Genomic DNA, 23876 nt, shown 5'->3' with positions numbered 1-23876 from the left:
TCCATTGTCCTTGCATAAAAAGCCTGTTCCTGAGCATTTTTGACCTGTTTTTTACTGATGTCTCTGTGCTTCATATCAATCATATCTCCTAAATTGCCCTATGCATAGTACATGTTCAATAAACAGATTTTTTTTTTTTTTTTTTTTTTTTTTTTTTTGGTGTGCTGCTGATAGAACCCACAGCCTCAAACCAGCTAAGCACATGCTTGCCCAGTGAGCTATATCCCAAATCCTGGTCTTTGAAGGTTTGAATTAACACTGCACAGATGGGCACAGGAGTACAGGCCTGTAATCCCAGGAGACTGAGGCAGGAGGATTGCAAGTTCACAGCCAGCCTTGGCAATTTGCAAGACCCTTGTCTCAAAAAATAAGAAGGGCAGTGTGCGTAACTCAATGGTAAACCACCTCTGGGTTAAATCCCCAGAACCAAATTAGGGTGGCCTTTGATCCCTATTTTTGTAAGAAAAGGAAAGCCAGGCATGGTGGTACATACCTATAATCCCAGCAGCTGGGGAGACTGCATTTTCTACCCTGTCTCAAAATAAAAATTGCTGGGCTTGTGGCTCAGTGGTAGAGTGCCCCTGGGTTCAAACCTCATCACCAAGAAAAAAAAAAAAAGGTATGATGAAGTTGAAAAATGAAAGATTCTGTCCTGAAACCTTCTCTCTACTTTTTTTCCCCCCTCCCAAGGAACATGCCTTTGAGAGCAGTCAGAAATATAAGGAAGGAAAATTTATTATTGAGCTTGCCCACATGATCAAAGACAATGGTTGGGAGTAAAGTGGAAACTTTCCATTCTCTTGAATACTATTTTGTGAAAGAGACTGAAGTGTAATGGAGATGTAAGAGCATCCCGGATGACAATATTTCTTGAACTTTGACCTCACAGGCTAGCCGTGCTTTGACACTCAAAGGCCTCTCTTGGCCATCTCCTTGGGTAAGGCATCCCCAATTTGTGTCCTGTTTATGTACATGGTTGTTTCTGAAAGTTTGCAATGATCTTTTTCTAACTTCTCAAGTTCTAGAAAAAGAATTAACCAACTGATGACTTATTTGCCTAATTAATACCTTCTTTTAACCTATGCCTTCAATATAGTTTGGCTGTGCTTTTTCATGTTCAATAGAAATCTAAAACTAAGTCCCTAAAGACCAGAGAGGCAAGGTCTCTTTCAAGAGCAAGTCTCACTTCTCCCTTTTTTAGAGTAAGGTAGCTTGTTTTACCCCAATTCTCAAAACTACAAATTGGTTATTCCTCCTACATATAAACCGTAAGGCATAGTGTCCATTTAAGAATCTTTCAGAAGCAGTCAACAAATTTATCCACCCAGAGTGGTTTTTTTTGTTGTTGTTTTAGCCTGTTAAAAAATGGAACATAACCAATACATTTTAGATAAGCTATAAATAGAGAAATATGTCTAATGAACATTTTGTTTCTTTAAGGCAATAGATTCCTTATCTAGAAAGCAAGTGAACTAATCTCTAGAAAAGACCATCCCAGGGCCCTGCAGAGGCCATTACTGAGGTGATAGCCTCACAGGTCTGGACCTGGAGGTTTTACCCTCAGTAGTAACAGTGGCTCACAAGTCTGGCAGTTGCTGAATGGCTGGTTCATGTCATTATAGAGTAGCATGCTGGACCAAGTATGAAGCTGGATTTCATTTTCTACCTGGACGTACTTGAAGAAAAAGAATTATTTTTGCATATGAAAGAGGTCAGAACCAGCAGGAAAACTTCCTAACTTGAGATTTTCCAGATTAAAATTTCTTTAGAAAAGGTTAAAAATTGCAAGACGGGTTTAACTGTTGTAAAGGAAAGGTGTTTGGCTTGCTGGGTAAGTCACCTTTCCCCTTTCTGGTGCTGTCATGCGGGCTGATGTTGAAGGGACCTGGGCAGTCTCCCAAATGCTGGGTTTCTGTCACAGATTTTTTTTAAGTCATGGCCCACCATCCTCCTGTGCCTCTGCAGTGCATGGGCACTATTCAAGGGTATCAGCCGATCTGCAGAGAATGGAGATTAGAAAACATTTCTAGATAAGTTTTGGGTTTCAACAATTTGTACCCCAGCTTAGGGCACAGGGGTAGAAAAAAAGGCTGGTGGTAGGGAGGCAGAGAGCTAGAAGAGCAGTGTGCTTTGATAGCTCTCAGCCTAGCAAATGGCTGTGAAACCGTCTCTGGACAGTTTCAGCTCTCCAGCTGCCCAGGTCCCGTCACCAGTGCAGGCACTGGGTTGCCACCTGGGTCCTGTTCAGTGCTCATCCCAGAGCCTACCCTTTGGTGCCATCTCTTTGCCCAAGACTAGATGCCTTGGAATGTGGGAAATGCATTGTCCTGGGTTCAGTGACTTAGTAGGCATGTCACCAAGCCATTATCAGCTTAGTAGGAGTAGCAGTGCCAGGTTACTTTAAGCACATCTTCACCCTAAAAAAGCAAGGACATCTTTGCACAGCCTGTAAGCCTCTGCATCTGGTGGTGGTCCAGCAAGCTGCTTTCTCTTGAGCTAGTCTCCTGTAGACTGAGGCTGGCTTATTGTGTTCCTATATTACTAAGTTAAACAGCTTTCCACCCTGAGGTGGCCAGAGCCTGGAGTTGTTGCTCCCAAGGTCTGAAATCTAAAGATGCTTCACTTGTGAGTGGCACATGAAGTAGCAAGGTCTGTGGCTTCTGTCCATTATATGGAATTGTAAAGGGGAAAGACATCTTCCTTAATTGACAAATGAGCACTAAGTGAAAAATTGGCTAACAGTGACTTCCTTTCTAGTCTTTATTCCTTTTGCAAGTGGGAACTTAGCCTTGGAGGCTCAGAGAATGGGGAGAAATGATATGGCTTCACTAGCCTGCCTAGAGTGCAGCCCGAGTACGATTCCATAAATGTTTTACTTAAATTGAAGAGACTTTTCTAGAATTTTTCTGACCCATTTTTGTATATACTAAGGTTATATTTAAAGCTTTTATATGTTCTGGGCAAGTTTACTGCTCCTTTCATTTGAGCACTTTGGTTTTTGTATCGTCTTTTGTGATGGCATTGATTGAAAATTTTTTACTAGTACTCTTATGACTTATTTTGTACTTTTGTTGGTAATGGATACCAACACAACTTTTATCATTTTTTGTTGATGGTGGTGGTCTTCTGAGAAATATAAGTTTCTTTTTTAAACTGTAAACCAAATGAACTGACCATGAGCTGGCATCAGGGGAAGTAATACTCACAAGACCACAACCAGATGTGCTGGTGAAGTGCTGGAATATTCCACCCTCCTAAATTCCTAAACAATAACTCTCATCCCATGACTTTTATTTATTTAAATTTTTTCCTTGAGACTATTTGGAGTTGTATCTAGGATTATAAATACATTTGTAGTATATTCTGGCACAGTACATTTGCTTTAGAAACGTGGTTTAGTTTTGTCATTTTATATATGTACACTCATAGTATTTTTATATCTTAAAATTTATTCTTGATGGCATCTGTCAGATATTCAAAAGGATCAGAGATAAGATTTTTTTCCAAAAGTCTTTTATTCTACCTGATGATCTCATCAGGCAGTTACAAAATCCAAGTGGTTTAATATCTAGAAGGACATAATTTAAGCTCTAAAATGAACTACAGAAATATAAACCTTCTGTCAAAGGACTTGGTCAGGCCTGTCTTCTGCCCTGGAGGGCAAGTTTGGGTGAGGATGTGGCCCTCCCCTTGGGGCAGGGGCAGATCACTGGATAAGGCTGGATGGACAGATGGACAGCAGCCTGGAGGCAGCACGAAGCTTCGCTTCAAGGAGGAAGGATGATCAAGCTCAAGTGCACACACCGCCTTCAGTTTCCCCTACCCCAAGCCATGCCACTGGCCTTTGGTCCTATGTTTGTGTGAGGTTTATAAATAAAGCTTCTGATGTCAGACTTCTTGTTTTACATGTTGCTCATTGTTGAGGAGGCTGTGCCCTTAATGAGGGATGAGCCCCAGGTTTCCTGCAGAGCTCACCAGACCAAAGGGCTGTTTTGGGGTCTCAGAGCTGCTGGAGTCCTACTGCTGTGTCACACTGCCTGGTCGCGAGCTTTTGACTATGACCAGAGAAAAGGATAAGAGTACAGTTAAAATGATGGCTGAAGAGGCAGGAAGCACCCTCATGCATGATCAGAGTCAGTCATATAGTCCCCTGCAGCATTCTCCCTTCCTCACCCTGTCTACAGGCTTGTGTCTGCCTAGTCTGTCACTGCATCCTGTTGAGCATTTTCTTGCAAAAGTGAATTATCAGACAAGTGGGCAGGGATAAACTGAGTGATGAAAACCTGGTGGGCGATGTGAAGAAGTATGTAATGGGAGTGCTGCAGGGTCACCAAGGAGCCCAGGGTTCTGACTGATGGGCATGGGTGGCTACAGAGGAAGAGGCTGGAGAAGGTGGAGCTGGCCTGTGGGGATGAGGTATAGACCTGTTCTCAGCCAAAGAAAAGCCAGTGGCTGGCATGAAGCAAGATGACAGTGGGAAAATGTGCCTCATGAAGATCACTTGGCAGCAACAGTTTGGAAGTGGGCAAGGGCATGCCTGCCATCCAGAGGACAAAGGGCTCAGGCCTTTGGTGTCAGTATCAGAAGAGCCCAGGGTATATTCTAGAACCAAGAGTGCTGATGGATTCAAGGTTGTAAATGAGGAAAGAGAAACACAAGAATCAAGCCTATGTTAGAATTTTAATGTGATGAGATTGGAAGAGGTGATGGACCAAGGACAGACACATCATCTAATAGGTCTGGTGCCAGAGAATACTGACTTGACACTCTCCCCAGAGGCAGAAACCATGCTCCCGAAGAGGTGTTTAGAGGAAACCAAGGTATCAGGGACTAATATCAGGAGACTAGAAGCTAGGCTGCCAGACTGAAGAGGGAACAAAAGGTGATCAGGAACAGGTGGGTGGAAATTTTTTGGACACTTTTCACAGAAAAATGGGTCAATGGAAGGAACCCTTAAGTCAGGAATGCTGAGGGAACTGGCCTGGCAGAGGAGCTGGTGACTGAGAAGCAGGGTCTCAGTAGTGAGGTCCAGTGCTGTCCCCTATCCTCATCACAGGGAGGTTTGACTCGGGTGGAGAGACAAGGCAGCTTAATACATCCAAAGGTGAGTGTGCCCAGTTCCAAGCAAGGAGTGGCAGAGTATTGTCAAGGCTCTATTCCAGAGTTAGAAGCCCCAGAGCATTTGTCGAAACAGACTAGGGGACTGGGGTTGTGGCTCAGAGGTAGAGTACTTGCGAGGCCCTGGGTTTGATCCTCAGCACCACATAAAAATAAATTTATTAAAGATATTGTATCCAAAAAAAAAAATAAATAAAAAAAATAAAAAGAAAAAAAAAAGAAAGATATTGTATCCAACTACAACTAAAAAAAAAAAAAAAAAAACTAGGGAAAGCCTGGGGATGAGGCTCGGGATAAGTGGTAGAGTGCTTAGGCCCTGGGTTTGATCCCCAGTACGCTTCAAAAACAAACAAACAAAAAACACTAGGGAGTCCCAGCTTCCAGAAGCTCAGGATCATGTCTGGAGTCGTCTGAGAATTTGTGTTTCTAACAAGGTCCCAAGTGGTACCAGAAGATCAGAGCATATGGACTGTCCTGAGATGACAGAAAAAAGGGTAAGAAGGGTAAGGAAAGCTCAGGAGGAGACAAGGCCTTTCTCACTAACCTGGGCCTGCCCACAGGAGACCAGAGCCCCATGTGGGGTCTAGGGCAGGACCCAAGGCTGGGCTCAAGCTTGGAAAGAAGGAACCCCAACACCAGGTGAAGGATGGGGAAGCCAAGGTCCCAGGGGCCAGTAAAGGAGACCCAGGCAACAGGCAAGAGCTTTATTGGATCACAGCCTGAAAGATGGGCAGAAAGGTCAGGAATACAGGCACAAACCTCCCCCAACCCTTCATCCCTACCAGGATCCAGAGTAACCACCTGCTGCTACCAGGAGCTGAAGTCCCCAAAACCCCGGCTGGGCTTTTTCTTGGATATGGAGGCAGCTGTACTGGTTGATGGTTCTTCTTCAGCTGCTCGTTTCCTGAGAAAACAAACAGGCTACAGAAGCCACACATGTGCCAGGAGCCCATGCCCTCCCACATCCCTCTCAAAATGAACTGAAACCTACTACTGGCCCTCCCCTCATAGAAATCCCATAACTTCCAGTGCTGAGATTCTTTGGCCTGCACAGAAGCCCTGCCCAAACCTGTATGGAATAGTTTCTGTGGCTGCAGTGACCTCCAGGGCACAAGTTCAGTCCCACGTCTATATTAGGTTTTCTTGCCACTGCCTGATCTGCCTATGGGAGCACTGTAGAAAATGGGTCCTAGCTTTTGGGAGGGATATGGCAGAGCCACCTGCCCTACTCACGTGGCAGCTGGATTGATGTACTTGCCCACCCCTTGGCGATATGTCTGGGGGCCCTGGCTCCCAGGCTGAGGCTGGCTGGACTTCACCTTGGCCTCTGGGGCCACTTCAAGCTGTGTCTTCTTCCGCTCCTGTGCAATCTGGAGAGGAACAGGACTGTGGGTGACCTGGAATGTCTTGGAGATGTGGAGGTTCTTCTGCCCCAGTGAGGAATGACAGCTTGCCCAAAGCCCTCCCAGGGTGGTAGCACTGTGCCCTCCTTACCTGGGCATCTGCCTCCTCATAGGGGTCTACAAACACTGTGGTGGCATCAATGCGGACCTCCTCCTGGTGGCATATGGGCAAGTTGAGTGAGTAAACAGCAGGCTCCCCTGCACAACTAGGCAGTGGCCCCTATGCTTTCCCTGGCTACATACCTTAGGGCGGTCAGTTTTGGGGTCGCTTTCCACATTCTCCATGGCTGTCAGTGTGTCAAAGCCCCCAACAACCCTGGAGCAGAGGGACAGGTGAGTATGCATGTGCCCTGGGGCAGCACACCTCAAAGTCCCTGAGGCACACCAGAATGGGAACTGGCCCAAGATATGGGGCCCCATGAAATCACCACCCAATCAGATTGGCCTGACTCCTTGCGCAGCAGCAGAGCTGCTGGAGGGGCTGAAAGAGAGAAGGTAAAGTAAATAGACCATAACTGGGTCCGGATCCAACTCCCAGATATTTGGATAGAACTACATCAGTTGCTTCCATATTTCTGTGTCTGTTTTATGCCAGAACCCCAGATGACCATGTGGCCCAACAAGCTGGAGATATCATCTAGGCCTTTATGGGAAAGTCTGCCAACCCCCACACCTGGAGCATGAAGAGAAAGATAGGACCTGGCCCTGATCTCCAATCTGGGTACTATCCAAAGTACCCAGAGTGGGAAAGTGGAAGGTCTGAGCCAGGGCAGCTGGCCAGGTTGGGCTGGGACTTGTCTCTTCTTGTCAACCCAACAAGTCTGGAGAGCTCTCTCCACTCTCCACAGAAATACCCCATACCCCACTCTACAGCCACAGCCTCAGCAGAGACATTACAAGGGCACAACAGGCACAAGCTCAAGTTAGGAAGAGGCAGTGAGAGATCCCAGCTGGGGAAAGAATGGCCTGGCCCAAGTGGACACCCCCGACTTCACGCAGAAGCTGCTCTTACCTTCCAAAGATGGTGTGCTTCTTGTCCAGGTAAGCACAGGAACGGAATGTGATAAAGCTGGGGAAGAAGGAAGAGAGGTTGAGGGAATTCTGTGAGCTATCCCACCCAGCCTAGCTCTTCTCAGTGACTGCTGGGTCCATAGCAGGAGCCCACCGCCCTCCATGGCCTGCCCTGCGAACCCACAGCTTCTGCATGTATATTATGCACATCTGACTCCCACGTACTGCCTGTCCAAAACAGGTTGTTAGCTAAGGCCCACCAAATTAACCCCAGATCTGTGGCTCCCCAGAATAAAGCACAGCAGTTGGCCTCCTTGGCTGTTACCAACCTCCTATTGGGTAGACCCCATGCCCTGCTTGAGCCTATTCAAGTGGCTACTTTAAGAAGAAGCCAGCTGGGATGAGAGAACCAGAGCCCTGTACTACCATAAGCCCTGCTAGAAGGACGAAGGACACCAAACCAGGAGAAAGGAGGCTGCCACGCAAGAGTGGGAGTAAAGGAATTGAGAAACTTGGGGCTGGGGATGTGGCTCAAGCGGTAGCGCGCTCGCCTGGCATATGTGCGGCCCAGGTTCGATCCTCAGCACCACATACCAACAAAGATGTTGTGTCCGCCGAGAACTAGAAAATAAATATTTTTTTTTAAATGGTATTTTTTTTAATATTTATTTTTTAGTTCTCGGCGGACACAACATCTTTGTTTGTATGTGGTGCTGAGGATCGAACCCGGGCCGCACGCATGCCAGGCCAGCGCACTACCGCTTGAGCCACATCCCCAGCCCTAGAAAATAAATATTAAAAATTCTCAAAAAAAAAAAATTCTCTCTCTCTCTCCTCTCTCTCTTTAAAAATAAAATAAAATAAAATCATAATATGCTGAAAAATTTAAAAAAAAAGAGAGAGAAACTTGGGTAATATAAATACACAAAGACCCAGAAAATGACTGCATCTAATCTGATATAAAAATGGGGAAGAATTAAAATGCACAATGACACTGACATGTGAGAAGGCCGGGGTGACTGGAAGGAAAGCTCTCCAGGTGTCTTGTCTAGGGGAAGGTAGAGATGTACTAGTAACTTTAGACTTTAGCTCAGAAGTTAAAATATCTAACTTTCAAACAAGGAGAAAGAAGAGGAAATAAAAAATAAAAATTAAAAAAAAAAAAACATAAAAAGAGTGACTTGAAAGCACAAAGTAAGATCCTAGGAAACAGTATACCAACTGGAAGTTAAGCACACACTTAAGACTGTCAGAATGAACTTCTATCCAAACTAGTCCTTGAAACTGTAGCCAGAGAAATTAGACAAAAGAAAGAAATTAAAGGGATACGAATAGGAAAAGGAGAACTCAAAACTATCCCTATTTGCCAACGACATGATTCTATATTTAGAAGATCCAAAAAATTCCACCAGAAAGCTTCTAGAACTCAGTAGATCTTATAGAATATAAAATTAACACCCATAAACCAATTGTATTCCAATATACTAATGATGAATCAGCTGAAAAGAGAAATCAGGAAAATTATCCTATTCACAATATCCTCAAAAAACATTCAATAATTGGGAATTAATCTAACAAAATCAGTAAAAGACCTCTACAATGAAAACTACAGAACACTAAAGAAAGAAATTAAAGAAGACCTTAAAAGATGGAGATCTTCCATGTTCTTGGATAGGCAAAATTAATATTGTCAAAATGGGGACTGGGGATGTGGCTCAAATGGTAGCGTGCTTGCCTAGCATGCATGAGGCACTGGGTTTGATTCTCAGCACCACATAAAAATAAAATAAAGATATTGTGTCCACCTAAAAATAAAAAATAAAAAAACTAAAAAATAAATATTTAAAAAAAATATTGTCAAAATGGCCATACTACCAAAAGGGCTACACAGATTTAATGTAATTCTTATTAAAATTCTAATGACGTTCTTCATAGAAACAGAAAGGGCAGTCATGAAATTTATTTGGAAAAATAAGAGGCCCAGAATAGCCAAAATAATCCTTACCAAGAAAAGTGACACAGGAAGCATCACAATATCAGACATTAAATTATATTGCAGAGCTCTAGTAACAAAAATAGCATGGTATTGGCACTGAAACAGACACAAAAACCAATGGAATAAAAGATGCAGAGACATAACCACATAAATACAGTTATCTAATACTAGACAAAGGCACCATAAACATACATTTGAGAAAACAGAGTGAAATCCATATGAAGTAGAATGAAATTGAACCCCTATCTCTCTCTCTGCACAAAACTCAACTCAAAGTAGATCAAGGACTGAGGCATTAGAGCAGAGACCCTGTGCTTACTAGAAGAAAAAGTAAGCTCGACTCTCCATCCTGTTGGCTTAGAAACTGACTTACTCAACAAAATTCCTAAAGCACAAGAAGTAAAATCAAGAATCAATAAATGGGATGGTATCAAACTAAGATGCTTCTTCATAGCAAAGGAAACAATCAAGAATGTGAACAGAGAGCCTTCAGAATGGGAGAAAATCTTTGCCAACTGCACCTCAACTAGAGCATTAATGTCTAGGATATACAAAGAACTCAAAAAACTTAACATCAAAAAAACAAAATAACCCAATAAATAAATGTGCAAAGGAACTGAACAGGCACTTCACAGGAGAATAAATACGAATAGTCAAAAAATAAATGAAAAAAATGTTCAACATCTCCAGCAATTAAAGGAATGCAAATTAAAATTATAACGAGATTCCATCTCACTCCAGTCAGAATGGCAATTATCAAAAATACAAGTAGGAGCTGGGGCTGTGGCTCAAGCGGTAGCGTGGCATGCCTGGCATGCGCGGGGCCCTGGGTTCGATCCTCAACACCACATAAAAATAAAATAAAGATATTGTGTCCACATAAAACTAAAAAATAAACATTAAAAAAAAAAGAATACAAGTGACAGGGGCTGGGGCTCAGCGGTACACCGCTCACCTAGCACAGGTGGGACCCGGGTTTGATCTTCAGTACCACATAAAAATAAAGGCATTGTGTTGTGTCCATCTACACATCAAAAAAAAAAAAAAAAAAGAGAATACAAGTAACAATAAATGTTGGTGAGGATGTGTAGGAAAAGGTACACTTATATTGGTGGGAATGCAAATTGGTGCAACCACTACAGAAAGCAGAATGGAGATTCTTAAGAAAACTTGAAATGGAACCACCATTTGACCCAGTTATCCCAATCCTCAGTTTGTACCTAAAGGACTTAAAATCAGCATACTACAGTAATGCAGCCACATTAATGTTTATAGAAGCTCAATTCACAATAGCTAAGCTATGGAACCAACCTAGGTGTCCTTCAACAGATGAATGGATAAAGAAAATGTGGCCAGGCGCATATGCATATCTGTAATCCCAGCAGCTTGAGAGGCTGAGACAGGAGGATTGCAAGTTCAAAGCTAGCCTTAGCAACTTAGTGAGTCAATAAGCAACTCAGTGAGACCCTGTCTCTAAATAAAATACAAAACAGGGGTGGGGATGTGGCACAGTGATCAAGTACGCCTGAGTTCAATCAGCGGTAGTGCGCTCGCCTGGCATGCGTGCGGCCCGGGTTTGATCCTCAGTACCACATACAAAGAAAGATGTTGTGCCCGCTGAGAACTAAATAAATAAATAAATAAATATTTTTTAAAAAAATTCTCAGGGCTGAGGTTGTGGCTCAGTGGTAGTGCGCTTGCCTAGCATGTGTGAGGCACTGGGTTCGATTCTTAGCACCACATACAAATACATAAAGTAAAGATCCATCAACAACTTAAAAAAATATATATATATATATTTAAAATAAATAAATAAATAAATAAAATTCTCTCTCTCTCCCTCCCTCTAAGAAAGAAAGAAAGAAAGAAAGAAAATGTGGGATATATACACAATGGAACATTACTCAACCACTCAACTATAAAGAAGAATGAAACTGGAGACTATCATGCTAAGTGAAAAAAGATAATCCCAAAAAAACAAAGGCTGAATGTTCTGATATGTGGATGCTACCATACAATAAGAGAGGGGGAAGGAAGAATATTATTCTTTGGATTAGACAAAGGGGAATGAAGGGAAGGGAGAAGGATGGGAATAGAAAAGACAGTAGAATGAATCAGACAAAACTTTCCTATGTTCATATATGAATATATGACCAATGAAATCCACATCATGTTCAACTACAAGAATGGGATCCTAATTCAAATAAGTTATACTCCATGTATATATATTATATCAAAATACAATCTACTGTCATGTATATCTAAAACAAACAAAAAATACTGTCATAAAACAAAATCCAAGTGTATGCCTTTAAATAAAAGCTCTACAAAGTTCAGAATATAAAAAGCTGAAAGTAAAGTTTGAAGAAGACATCAAACAGGAAAGAAGGCAAGAAATGTCTTGGGGGCAAGTCATCAGGAGGCACAAAGCTACTCCCCAGGCAGTGGAGTAGGTAGGCACCACCCTGCTGTGATAGCATCATGCTACCCCCATCCCTGACAACCAGCATAGGCCTTGCCAGCAAGACACACAGGACTGAACCACCAGGCCACACTGAACACATCACCTGGCCAAAGGAGCCCACCAGGCTGACCACACACAAGGCTCTCTAGTAAGTCTCATGTCAAACCTGCAATTATGCAGACCTGAATTCTGCCTTCCAGCAGTTCTCTTGCTGATTTCTAACACAGTAAAAGAAGCTAAGAAAGAGAATAAAATGAGCCTGAAGAAAATAGGAAGGATACAAAAGAAAAAAGGTGAGGGAAAACAAAGATGAAAAAAAAAAGTCTAAAATTCTTTGAGTAAAATGGGAGTTCATAATCCACTTGAATCAAATATATGAAATATGATATGTCAAGAGCTTTGTAATGTTTTGAACAACTAATAATAAAAAAAGAAAAAAGAAAAAGAAAAAAATAAATAAAATTCTTTGAGGATACTAAAGTAAAAGTTATCAGAACTAGTACAAAACAATATTAGAAATAAAGAAAGAAGGCAAATGGCCCACATTGTTTTACCGTCTAGTTAATCTGAAAAATTATAAGTAAGGTGCAAAAAATAAGTAAGTCAGGAATATTGGCTCACATCTGTAATCCCAGCTCCTTGATAGGATCACAAGTTTGCAAGCAGCCAGGCAACTTAGCAAGACCCTATATCCAAAAAAAAAAAAAAAAATGCTGGGAAAAACAGTGTGCAGCTCAGTGGTAGAGTGGCCTATCCAGCAGATAGAAGACCCTGGGTTTATTTCCCAGTCACAAAAAAATAAACAATAGGACAAAACTTTCCTATGTTCATATGTGAATATATGACCAATGAAACTCCACATCATTTTCAACCATAAGAATGGGATCCTAATTCAAATAAGTTAGATTCCATAAACAAAGTACCCCCCATAAAACAAAACAACAAAAACAAATGTACCCAAACTACTTGGAAATAAGAAAGTTAAGAGGAGGGCTAGGGATATAGCTCAGCTGGTAGAGAGCTTGCCTTGCATGCACAAGCACACAAAAAAAGAAAAAAAGGAAAGAAAGAAAGCTGAGAAGAAATTAAGAGGGGAACTAACAATGACCAGCAAGCTGTGAATGAGGAATATACCCTTCAAATGTACAGGGCTGGTGGTATAGCTTGGTGAGAGAGTTTGCCTAGCATATTTGAAGCCCTGTGTTTGATCCCTAGCACCTCTAAAAAAAAGTAGACTTCATTTGTCTTCCTGGTAAAGAGTAATTAAAGCTAAAAGTGGAGAAAGTGAAAAGAAAACTGGAGGAAGCAATCAAAGGTAGAAACAGAAAACAATTACACAGAAACTAAAAACAGATAAATCTTTCATGAACAAGGAAGGAACAGACTGCTTGGGAATGAGAAAGGAGATGTCAGCACTGAGACAAAGAGAACTCGGGATTCCATGGAAACAACTAAAATTCTGGGACACATGAGTCAAATTCTTGTCAAACAGACAAAATTCTGGCTGGGTGTACAGAGGAAGCCCTGAGGGAAGCAGCACATCATTATGTGCTGTCCTTGGCCAACTATTAACACCTGGGGACACTAGTATAATTTTAACTATTCTAGGCCATAAAGCCTGCTAGTGTACACCTTTCCCACCCATGCCTGATCAAGCCAGTTCACATGACCAAGACCACATTACAGTGAGGACAGAAAAGTGATCATCTTGACAAAGGGTAATAAAAAAGTCTCTGGCAATTCATCTAACCTCTCCTAAAAACCAGGTCCAGTGACAAATATTATCAGATGGCAAAAACACATTTCAGAGTGGCAGGATGCCTATGTCTTCTGCCCCAACAGGTCATAGTGACATCAATATGACTGATGCACATACAGGGAAGTGGAAACCAGATTTTACTGATGGACTTGAATATCTAGAAAACCCAGGAAATTCTTCTTAAAAACTCTAATTTTGATAAAGTAGCTAGATATAAAATAGTTTTACTCTACATAAGCAATAATCATCTACAATTTAGAAAAAAACCCATTTACAAAAATACTACAAATTATAAAAATTCTTAAGTAGTTTTATTCAGGAAAACAGGGGACCATAAGAAATCGCACTAAAAGATAAATAAAAAGACATATAGGCCAGGGGTGTGCCTCAGTGGTGCAAGCCCTGAGTTTGACCCCTAGCACACACATACAAAAATGACATATCCAAAAGTAAAGTCAAGCCAAATTCTTAAGTAGTGAATAAATGAAATATGAATACCTATTCTTTAAAAATACAGGTGCCTGACTCCTTCCAACATAACCAGGCATCCACAGGCCCTGCTGCCATCCTCCTGTAGCCATGGTCCATACACAGAGGCCTCTCTATCCCCCAACTACACCTCCAGCACCTGTCCCCTGCATGCCTCCCTCCCAACGTGCTAATCCAATACACTGAACTCCCCTGGCATGTCCTCCTGGTCACTCACACAGTCCGGTTCCATCGGCTTTCCTCTAAGAGGCCTTTACCTCTGATAAACTGCTGGATGCTGCTCTCATAGGAACACATGCAGTTCTAAATAGTAACTTGCTTGGGGATTTTTTTTTTTTTTTTTTTTTTGCAGGGGGCAACAGTGCTGGAGATCAAACCCAGAGCCTCATGCAAATTAGGCAAGCGTTTTACCACTAAGCTACATCCCCAGCCCAGGGGGCTCCCCCTTTTGAGTGCAGGGATACACACTCAGCCTAGGTGTGCTATATAGTTTGGATTTGATTCGGGCCTAGCACAACCTTTAAGGAGAAGAGGAAGACACTGCAGGAAACTTTGGGTCCCTCCCCAGGTCATCCCATGGCAGCCCCACTGGGCCAACTGGACCCAGACTTACAACTGAGACTTGTTGGTGTTCGGCCCCGAGTTGGCCATGCTGAGGATGCCTCGTCCTGTGTGAGAGAGATTGGGTCGGAACTCATCTCTGAAGGGCTTTCCCCAGTATGACTCACCTCCTAGAACATGAAGAAAAACAGTCAGTTGGCAGCCCTAAAACCTGATTCCCAAGGGGTATTGGCAATTCATTGGAGCAGGAGTACTTTAGAAAAAGCCCTTGGACCTGAGGCATCACATTGCCAACCTCCCCTGGACTCCATCACCTTCACATAGGCTGAGTGTTGATCACTCAGCCCTGTCCCCAAGAAGCCAGGGAATAGAACTCTAAAGCTACAAGGCATTATCATTGCACCATGCTGGGTGAAGCAGCTGAAAGGCAGTATGAGGTTTGAGATTCAGCAGGAGGGAAGCCAGCCCAGGATCTAAGGCCCTCCAGCCTCCCTTTGTTTCTGATGGAGGGGTGCCTCTGGGGCCCCGGGAAGACACCACTACCCCAATTTTACAGGCCTCATAAGCACCTAAAACAGGAAAACAAAGGAACATGCCTGAGGTAGCACACAGTGCTGGTGGTTAAGGTACAATCCTAATTCTTGTCTTCCACATTCTCTATCCAGAGCTCACCTCACCAACCTGCCCCTCACATCCCAAGGAATAGCCAATGGTGTCAGGGACAGGTGTAGCATTAGTACCTACCTGTGCCTGTGCCTGTGGGGTCTCCTCCTTGGATCTGCAAGAACAAAAGCCAGTGAGCTAGTCAGCCTGAGGCCACCTGCTGCCTTCCACTACACTGCCTGCCCTGCCTAAACATATTCCCCACCTACAAGGCAGGCTCACCAGAGGGACTGAGGTTTCAGTGAGGACAACAGGCCTCCAGACCATCTTTCTGCCTGAACCCAGTTCTACATGGGCTGGAACTTAAAAGCTAGTCTTCAAGATATCTCACAGAGGATTCACCTACAAAATGTACACAAGCCACCAAGACCTGGCCCAGATGCCTACCCAAGGCAGAGACAAGCCCATTCAGCTCCCCCATGCCCACTGAGTCCATCTGTGGCTAACACTGACTGGTGACACTCACCACAAAGTTCCTGATGGACCTGTGAAAGATGGTGCCATCATAATAGCACTTCTTGCAGAGCTTGATGAAGTTTTCGCAGGTTTTTGGTGTCTGAAAAATAGCCCAATGCTTCTGAGGCATGAAGCAGCCAAATTTAGGGTCACAAAAGCCACACAGGGCCTTTATCATGAGCAGGGATGGGCAGTTACCCAGACAACAGAGCAACAGGGACCCTAGTCCAGTATAGCCTCAACAAGGGGTCAAGAATGGGTCCCAGAAACTAAAACAACAGGACATCTGCAACTACAGAGCAGAAGTGGAGTCGGGTCCCTTTTTTGGAATGTGTGCACACCTCCACACCTGCCCAGCAAGTGGTTGAGGAGATACATTATGCTGCTAATAGGGCCCCTGACACTGAAGCCAGGACACCACCTCAGCTTTCCCTGAGAGACAAGCTGGACTTGCTACAAGCATATTCTAACTGTAGCTTCATGTTTAAGGCAAGGATGCTATAAAATAAGACCCCATCCTTTGGGCTGGGGTTTTGGCTCAGTGACAGAGCACTTGCCTCACATATGAGAGGCACTGGGTTTGATCCACAGCACCACATAAATAATCAAAATAAAGAGATTTTAAAAAAAAGACCTCATCCTCTGAATAAGAATGCAGATAAGACCTCATATTGGGTAAGGGGACTGGCTGTCACACCTACCAGGTCGCAGTGCAGTTCCAGATTAAGATCACCTTTGTTGGTGTGCAACCGCACATAGCCCTTCTTCTTCACAAACTGGTAGCGTAGCACATCTTCATCAATAGCAGCTGTTAAACAGAGGCCCAAGCTCCAATCCCACCTTTCACCTGGGATAGCCCCTCTACCCAGTCCCCCTGACCTGTAAAGGCAGTGCAGGAGCTGAAGGCTGAAGGTCTGCCCTGTTCATAGGCAGACCTGCCTGGGAACCATGGGGTTTAGGGCCACAAGGGGCAGGCAGGGACTCAGTACTTAAAAGGGGGGTGCTGGAAATATCTGGACCCAAGTTGGGGATGGGCAGTACCTATGTGACAGGATGGAGGCCCCATATGCTGCTACTGTGAACTTGTGTCCCCAGGGACCTAAGAGTCAGGCAGCTACCTGCTTCATGTGTCGTCTCCGGCACCATGGCAGTGGAGGTGAAGGAAGCACTGACCTTCCCCGTGGAATAGTGGGCCTGCCAAGAAAACCATGCAGCTTAGGTCCTTCCCTATCCCTCCCTCTCAGCTTCCCTGACCACCACACACACACAGTCCCAGTGAGACAGCCAGCATTTTAAGGGCTTTTCCCTCAGTGCTCAGAATTGGAAGCCAGCAGGGCTAGAGGGACAAGGAGCATGGTAAAGGCCGTGGAAGGAGAGGCCAAGGCCAGGCCCAAGGGAGTAAAATTGGCCTGGGTGGGAACCAGTGGTCCACAGCCTCAACTAGGCTCCAACTTATGATGGAAGGTCAACACTGAGAATAAGTATCACAGAGGGCCAGCCTTCTCCAGGGATAGAAGTACAAGGGACTTGTTTCTAAAGATTTCAAATTGTTCTACATTAAGAGATAATCTCGGGCTGGGGATGTGGCTCAAGCGGTAGCGCGCTCGCCTGGCATGCGTGCGGCCCGGGTTCGATCCTCAGCACCACATACCAACAAAGATGTTGTGTCCACCGAGAACTAAAAAATAAATATTAAAAATTCTCTCTCTCTCTCTCTCTCTCTCTCTCTCTCTCTCTCTCTCTCCTCTCTCACTCTCTCAAAAAAAAATTAAAAAAAAAAAAAAAAAAGAGAGATAATCTCCGGGCTGGAGTTGTGGCTCAGTGATAGAGCATCTGCCTAGCATGTGCAAGGCACTGGGTTCAATTCTAATTCTCAGCACCGCATATAAATGAATAAAATAAAGGTCCATCAACATCTAATAAAAAAAAAATTTAGAAAAAAAAACGATCACTTTAATCAAGAAAAAAACAAAGTCCTAATAAGTGTTATTTATTTTTTATTCTAAAGAGAAGACAATAAAGTGGGCTTGCCCATAAGAAATGCAATGTGCTAAGGATGGCTGTGTTCCATTGGGAAGATTATAGGCAATGAATTGTTTTTTTGTTTTTTTTTGTTTTGTTTTTTTTTTTTGGTATTAGTGATTGAACTCAGGGGCTTTTATCCACTGAATAACATCCCCAGCCCTTCTTATTTTTTATTTTGAGACAGGGTCTGGCCAAGTTATTGAGGGCCTTGCTAAATTGCTAAAGCTGCCTTTGAACTTGTGATCCTCCTGCCTCAGCCTCCCAAGCAGCTAGGATTACAGACATGTGCCACCATACCTAGCTGAACTTCTTTTTAATTTTCCAAAATTTTGTTCGTTAATTCTTCATGGGGGACAGAAACTCAGAGCTAGCTACTCCCAGCCTCTGCTCTGCCTGCAGATCTAGCTCACCAGTCATGCCTGCACAGAGGAGAAAGAGATCTGGGCCTGAGAGACTGGGACAAATACCAGCATTACCACTGCTGATGGAACCTCAAGGAGACATGAACAGGACATCCCAGGCAAAGCTCAGGCAGGCGGTCCCAAACATCTCAGCAGTCCCTGAAAGTCTCCCTGGCTTTACTGTAGGTTCCAGTACCAAGTGGGCCCTGTCTCCCTGCCACCACAGACCTCCAGGGTTTTTTGTTTTTTTTTGTCTTGTCTTGTTTTTGGTACTAGGGATTAAACTCAGGGGCACTCAACCACTGAGCCACATCCTCAGCCCTATTTTATATTTTATATAGAGATACTGTCTCACTCAGTTGCTTAGTGACTCACTAAGTTGCTAAGGCTGGCTTTGAACTCGTAATCCTCCTGTCTCAGCCTCCCAAGCAACTGGGATTACAGGCGTGCACCACTAAGCCCAACTTCAGACCTGCATATTCTAAGACTGCTGTGTCCTAAGATATAAACACAGTCCCTGGAGGCAGACAGCTAGTCACCCAAGTTCAGGTCAGGGACCAAGGCATAAAGCAGCCCTTTCTCAGCTTGACCAACTCTTTTGTCCCTGGCTTACCACCCATTCTTTCACACTCAGTCGGGAGGTCTGTGTGACCCTCCTCACCCTCTTGAGGCCCAGCTATCTCAGCAGTCCTAAGAGTTGAGTATCCAGGGCACTTAGGGCCACAACAGTTCTAGAGAAGGTCCCAGTCACATCCCCTCCAAATGTATCCTAGGCTCCATGAGTCCCTGCCCCAGAATCACTTCACAGGTTCAGAGCTGCCTACTTACAGCATTTAGCTGGTCCACTTTCTTCTTCTCTGGGGCCTTCATGGTGGCTGCCAAGATTTCATCCCCTTTGAACTCCTTGTACAGCTCCTGCAGTGTTTCTCGGGTCTCAGTGTTTGTGTTTTTCAAATAATAAGATGGGTCCTGTTTGGCCTTTTCCTCATCTACAAAACAGCATGGAGATCCTGAGCAGCCAAGCCACAGAAGCATCCATAGATGGATATGATGGAGACAGAAATCCAGAGCCAACTACAGTAGCAGAAGCCACCAGAAAGTTTAGGCTAGGGTCACTAGATATGTTGTGGATCCCATACTACTAACACAGATTGTACTGCAGCAGCAGCGATGGGTCCACCAAGGCCAGATATTCTGAGCACACACAGTGCCCTGGGTACCTAGTCCCAGGCCTGAAGAGGTCTTCTCCATGCAGTCAACAGCAGTCTTAGGATGGGTGAGAGGCTTAGGGTTGACTTTTATTTTCTTACTTACATTCATCTATACATTCCCTCACTTTAATAGTATGTTTTGCTTTTATAACTTAATTTTTTTTTTCTTGGGCTACGGTTGTGGCTCGGGGTAAAGCACTCACTTAGCATGTATGAGGCACTGGGTTCAATCCTCAGCACCGCATAAAAATAAAATGAAGGTATTATGTCCACCTACAACTAAAAAATATTAACAAAAATTTTTTTCTTATTCTGGGCACAGTGGCACACACCTGTAACCCCAGCAACTCATGAGGCTGAGACATGAGGATTACAAGTTTAAGAAACTTAGTGATGGGCTGGGGATGTGGCTCAAGCGGTAGTGCGCTCGCCTGGCATGCGTGAGGCCCGGGTTCGATTCTCAGCACCACATACAAACAAAGATGTTGTGTCCGCCGAGAACTAAAAAATAAATATTAAAAATTCTCTCTCTCTCTTTCTCTCTTTCCCTCTCTCACTCTCTTAAAAAAAAAAAAAAAAAAGAAAGAAACTTAGTGAGACCTTGTCTCAACCTAAAAAATAAAAAAAACTAGGGATATAGATGACAGCTCACTAATAAAATGCCTCTGGCCTCTGGGTTCAATTCTCAGTATAAAAAAAATATATCTACATAGCTTGGTACAGTGGTACATATGCCTAAAATCCCAGCTACTCAAGAGTTTGAGGCAGGATTGCAAGTTTAAGGCCAGTCTTGGCAACTCAGTGAGACCCTGTCTCAAAGTAAAAATAAAAACAAAAATACAGAGGGTTGGGATGTAGCTCAGTGGTCAAGTACCCCTGGGTTCCATCCCCAGTATTACCAAAAAAAAAAAAAAAAATTAAAATGTGTTTGGGGTCTTTCCAGATATGAAATGCACCAGGCAGGATGGTGCATGCTGCTGCTTACCTGAAGGAAAGGAACAGCATACCTGGGCCCTAGACTTGGCCTCCAGGTCTCCGGAGGTCAGAGCTCCTCAACTGTGTGCTCAGCCTCAGCATCCCTAAATTCTAACTGGTTCATACAGTGTGCATCACTGAGTATCTGGGTGGGATGCTGTTCTCAGCAGCACTGATGCCAACTAATCGTGGCCCAAGTCTTCCTGGGTCCTCAAAAGCAGCCTTAAGTCAGCTAAGAAAATTGGAGAGCTCCCATTTCATTCCACAGTAGGCTCCTTGACACTGACCAACCACAGGAAATAGAGAGACAAAGGGCCCAGCTGCTCCCAAGACATGAGTCTGATGTCACCCAGAGCCTCCACCTCAGTGACACCTCTGTCAATACTCCCTAGAGAAAGCACTGGCCAACAGAAATCCAGGTGGGTACCCATGGCCACCAGAGCTGAGGAAAGGAAAATGAGATGTCCTGGCAAGTCTGACCTTTTGGGGTTACCATGACAAGCAGCTGGCAGATTCTCTGAATGTCAGACACTGAACATGGATTCAGGAAACTTGGGGCAAAGCTAGGCTGGGGCCAGAACCCTGGAGTCCCTGGACCCCAGGAAGGCAGGGGCTTTGCCTAGGGGGTGCAGCCCATGTTCCACCCAGACCAGTCCCTGGTTGTACGTACCTGGGTCTGTTATTTTCATGTTATTCTTAACATGAAAGAAGTTGGAGACATTGAACTTGTCCAAATTGGTGGGGTCCTACAGCAAAAGAAAATACCCAGGAGAGTAAACCCAGGACTGTGACCAAACAGCTGCCACAGGCAGCAAAGGGTGGTGGTCATGTGCCCAAAGAAGAGGCCAGCACTGAGGGATTGAGCAGGCAAGGAGGGGGGATTCTGCTGCAGGCTGGGTGACAAGTGAGGATGAGTAGGGATAGGGCACAGACCATCTAGTTGCTCAGATGATTGGCAAACTACATCTTCTCCCTCTGGGGAACACAGTTATGAAGCTTCACTTGCTGCTACTGAATGGCCTGGTAGCAATGGAGCCAAGCTCCAATCAGTATGGAACAAGCCACAGAGGGGAACTGGTGGCTCCTATAGGCCTGCTCTAACCTTAGCTCCAATCTGGTGGCCCTTGCTTTTCAATGTCAGAGTTCTCATGGGTTCACTCAAGGTTCCCCAACAACTATAGGGATACCCTATTTTCATGCTGCATGAGGCATGTGCCCATTCCTGTCTTCAAGGTGACTGGAGCAGGGCCAGCCTGTAAAGCTGCTATTCAGATGCCCTGAGATGGCTGTTGGAAAGAGATAAGGCCCCCTGACAACAGAGAGGCACTGTAGGAGCCATGAGAGTCACAGAGGTAGTTTTCCATGCCAAAGGCCAGGGTGGGGTTGGGGGTGCTAAGAGGCTAAGGAATCACAACCATACAATCAAGGGAGAGGTAATCAAGCTGGGCAGGAAAGAGAAACAGAAGAGAGGTTATGGAGTGGGTTTTCCTTATAGGAGGCGACACTCACCTGGAGAGTGATGATGTCCTGTCGAGAGAAGGGCTCATCAGTCAACAGGTCCCGAAAGTTCTTTGCCTTGATGTTTAGCTGCTCCACTGCCTGCAGTCAGTCAGACCAAGAGTTACAATGCTCTGGGAGCCTGCAGGAAGGAAGGCCTGGTGCTGGCTAGATCACAGCACTACTGAGAGGTGAGGAATCAGGTGGAGACTACCATGGCTCCTGGCCACAACCCCTTCATGAAGGGCAGAGCTGGCTGGCAGCACCCCAGACAGCAACTGGAACCTAGTGCGCTCAGCACTCTTTGTGGGATGCTCTCAGGATACATTTTACATATTGGCCAACAGGCTCAGTGAGGCCATCCCCCACTCATTTCCATCTTCACTGCTCATGCACCAGGCCCAGTGGTAGGACCAGAGACAGTTGGTGAGCAAGAATACAAGATGCCTGCCCTAGTAGAGTCTACTGGTGCTCAGCAAGGACTAACCAAGCCAATCCATGTGCTTTGGGCAAGAAGCAGCCCAAGAGTTCCTGGGACAGCACTGGCCACTGAGACTCTGAAAATGTCCAGGTGAGGAAACAAAAAGGCACAGACTTTTCCACAAAGTAAGGCTCCTCCCTGCCCCTGCTCTTGAGAAAGAGCACTTGTATGGAAACTGCTGCCTCCTATCCCTACATCTACTCCCTGCCAGAACTCCTCTCACCAGCCTGGCACTCACTCCTTCCTAGGGATATCTCTTTCAGGACATGGCCTTCCCTTGCCCCATAGGGTCCAACAGCTCCCTTGTAGCCCTGGGGGCCTGTTCTCTGAGCAAAGGTTCCTTCCTGGGCCTGATCTTTGCCCTCTGGGGTATTAAGACTCCCCGCTCAGCAATCAAAATTGCTTGGACTCCAGGTCCAGAAGGCCCAGGAAGTACCTCTCCACTTTTCTGGATCTGTTTGAAATGGGAAGGTACCCAATTGGGTCTGGGTAGGAAAGCTTGTGCTAGTGGCTATGACTATAAATCCCATGAGAACACACCATGCTTGTTGTATTGGATTCACTCCTAACCCCAGCCAGGATGAGAGAGTACACCCAAAGCACACACCCAAGAGCCTGATGCCATACAGTCCCACATTCCCTGCAGTGAGGACCCACCTCGTAGGCATAGACATTGCCAGTTGTCCTGATGGCCACAATGTGGGTGTTATTGGTGAACACAGTGAACAGCACCGGGCAGTGATACTTCTCTAGAGAGAAGGCACACACAGGAAAGCCAGTCACCCTTGAGAACTTTGATCATTCCAAAGAAGACCACTGAGGGCCAAGGCAGGAGTGAACTCAGGCTGTGGGTCAGAGAAAGGGAGGAGGAAAAACCCCAAGAACCAGAGGGACAACAGCTGCTCAAGTCCCACTCCCAAGCCTCATTAGTAAACTCCTATTCATTCAGTAAATCCCTGCCTCACTTTCCTCAGATGGATGGACCTACCCTGTCCCAGGTGACCCCCATGCTAGTCACTCCTCCTCCTCCTCTTGAAGCCATCCCTGCACAGGAAACAGCCCATTCTCCCAGTGATTTAGTCTTGACTGCCTCTCCTATTTCTCACACCTGTAGCACCCACCAGCCACACTGTCTCCTCACCTTCCTCATCTCTCACCTGGACTACTGTGGCAAATACCTGATGATCCCCTGCCCTAATAAGCCCCCACCCAGCAGCCCTGTCTAGTAAGTCCCAACAAATAAAACTCAAAACAAAAGGGAGGCAGGAACTTAAAGACTAAGGGTCTTAGCGGTGTCACCCACATGTATCTGAGAGGAATTCTTTAAAATCCTGATTTGAAAACTATAAATAATGAGTAAACCATG

The 23876-nt window shown here is 44.8% G+C and overlaps 2 protein-coding genes across 10 annotated transcripts in view; one reads left to right on the top strand and one right to left on the bottom strand.

Annotated features, from left to right (window-relative positions):
• The window catches only part of YPEL1 (yippee like 1), a 36267-nt gene extending 22871 nt beyond the window's left edge, over positions 1–13396 (top strand). Inside the window, exons 5-6 of one of the 8 annotated variants that reach the window (XM_081286971.1) lie at positions 890–937; positions 7117–7525. In XM_081286971.1, the coding sequence (XP_081143097.1) occupies positions 890–937; positions 7117–7128 (60 nt within the window). In that variant the 3' untranslated portion in view covers positions 7129–7525. Of the gene's footprint in view, positions 1–690; positions 3317–7116; positions 7526–11379 lie in introns of those variants that run through there. The other 7 variants (XM_081286970.1, XM_081286973.1, XM_081286974.1 and 4 more) reach the window with 7 other exon arrangements.
• Positions 3503–23876, bottom strand: part of PPIL2 (peptidylprolyl isomerase like 2) — a 33804-nt gene continuing 13430 nt past the window's right edge. The window contains exons 7-21 of one of the 2 annotated variants that reach the window (XM_081286960.1): positions 23168–23259; positions 22042–22131; positions 21203–21278; positions 19175–19335; positions 17039–17114; positions 16622–16728; positions 15931–16038; positions 15546–15579; positions 14854–14971; positions 7534–7590; positions 6765–6837; positions 6613–6675; positions 6352–6488; positions 5920–6022; positions 3503–4055 (exon numbers count right to left, since the gene is read on the bottom strand). In XM_081286960.1, the coding sequence (XP_081143086.1) occupies positions 5926–6022; positions 6352–6488; positions 6613–6675; positions 6765–6837; positions 7534–7590; positions 14854–14971; positions 15546–15579; positions 15931–16038; positions 16622–16728; positions 17039–17114; positions 19175–19335; positions 21203–21278; positions 22042–22131; positions 23168–23259 (1289 nt within the window). In that variant the 3' untranslated portion in view covers positions 3503–4055; positions 5920–5925. The remainder of the gene's footprint in view (positions 4056–5919; positions 6023–6351; positions 6489–6612; positions 6676–6764; positions 6838–7533; positions 7591–14853; positions 14972–15545; positions 15580–15930; positions 16039–16621; positions 16729–17038; positions 17115–19174; positions 19336–21202; positions 21279–22041; positions 22132–23167; positions 23260–23876) is intronic. The other variant, XM_081286961.1, reaches the window with a different exon arrangement.

This window comes from Spermophilus citellus (genome assembly GCF_964194105.1).
Source record: "Spermophilus citellus genome assembly, chromosome: 3".
NCBI lineage: Eukaryota > Metazoa > Chordata > Mammalia > Rodentia > Sciuridae > Spermophilus > Spermophilus citellus.
The sequence above is the reverse complement of the archived record's forward strand: the minus strand, read 5'-3'. Positions and strand labels throughout refer to the sequence as shown.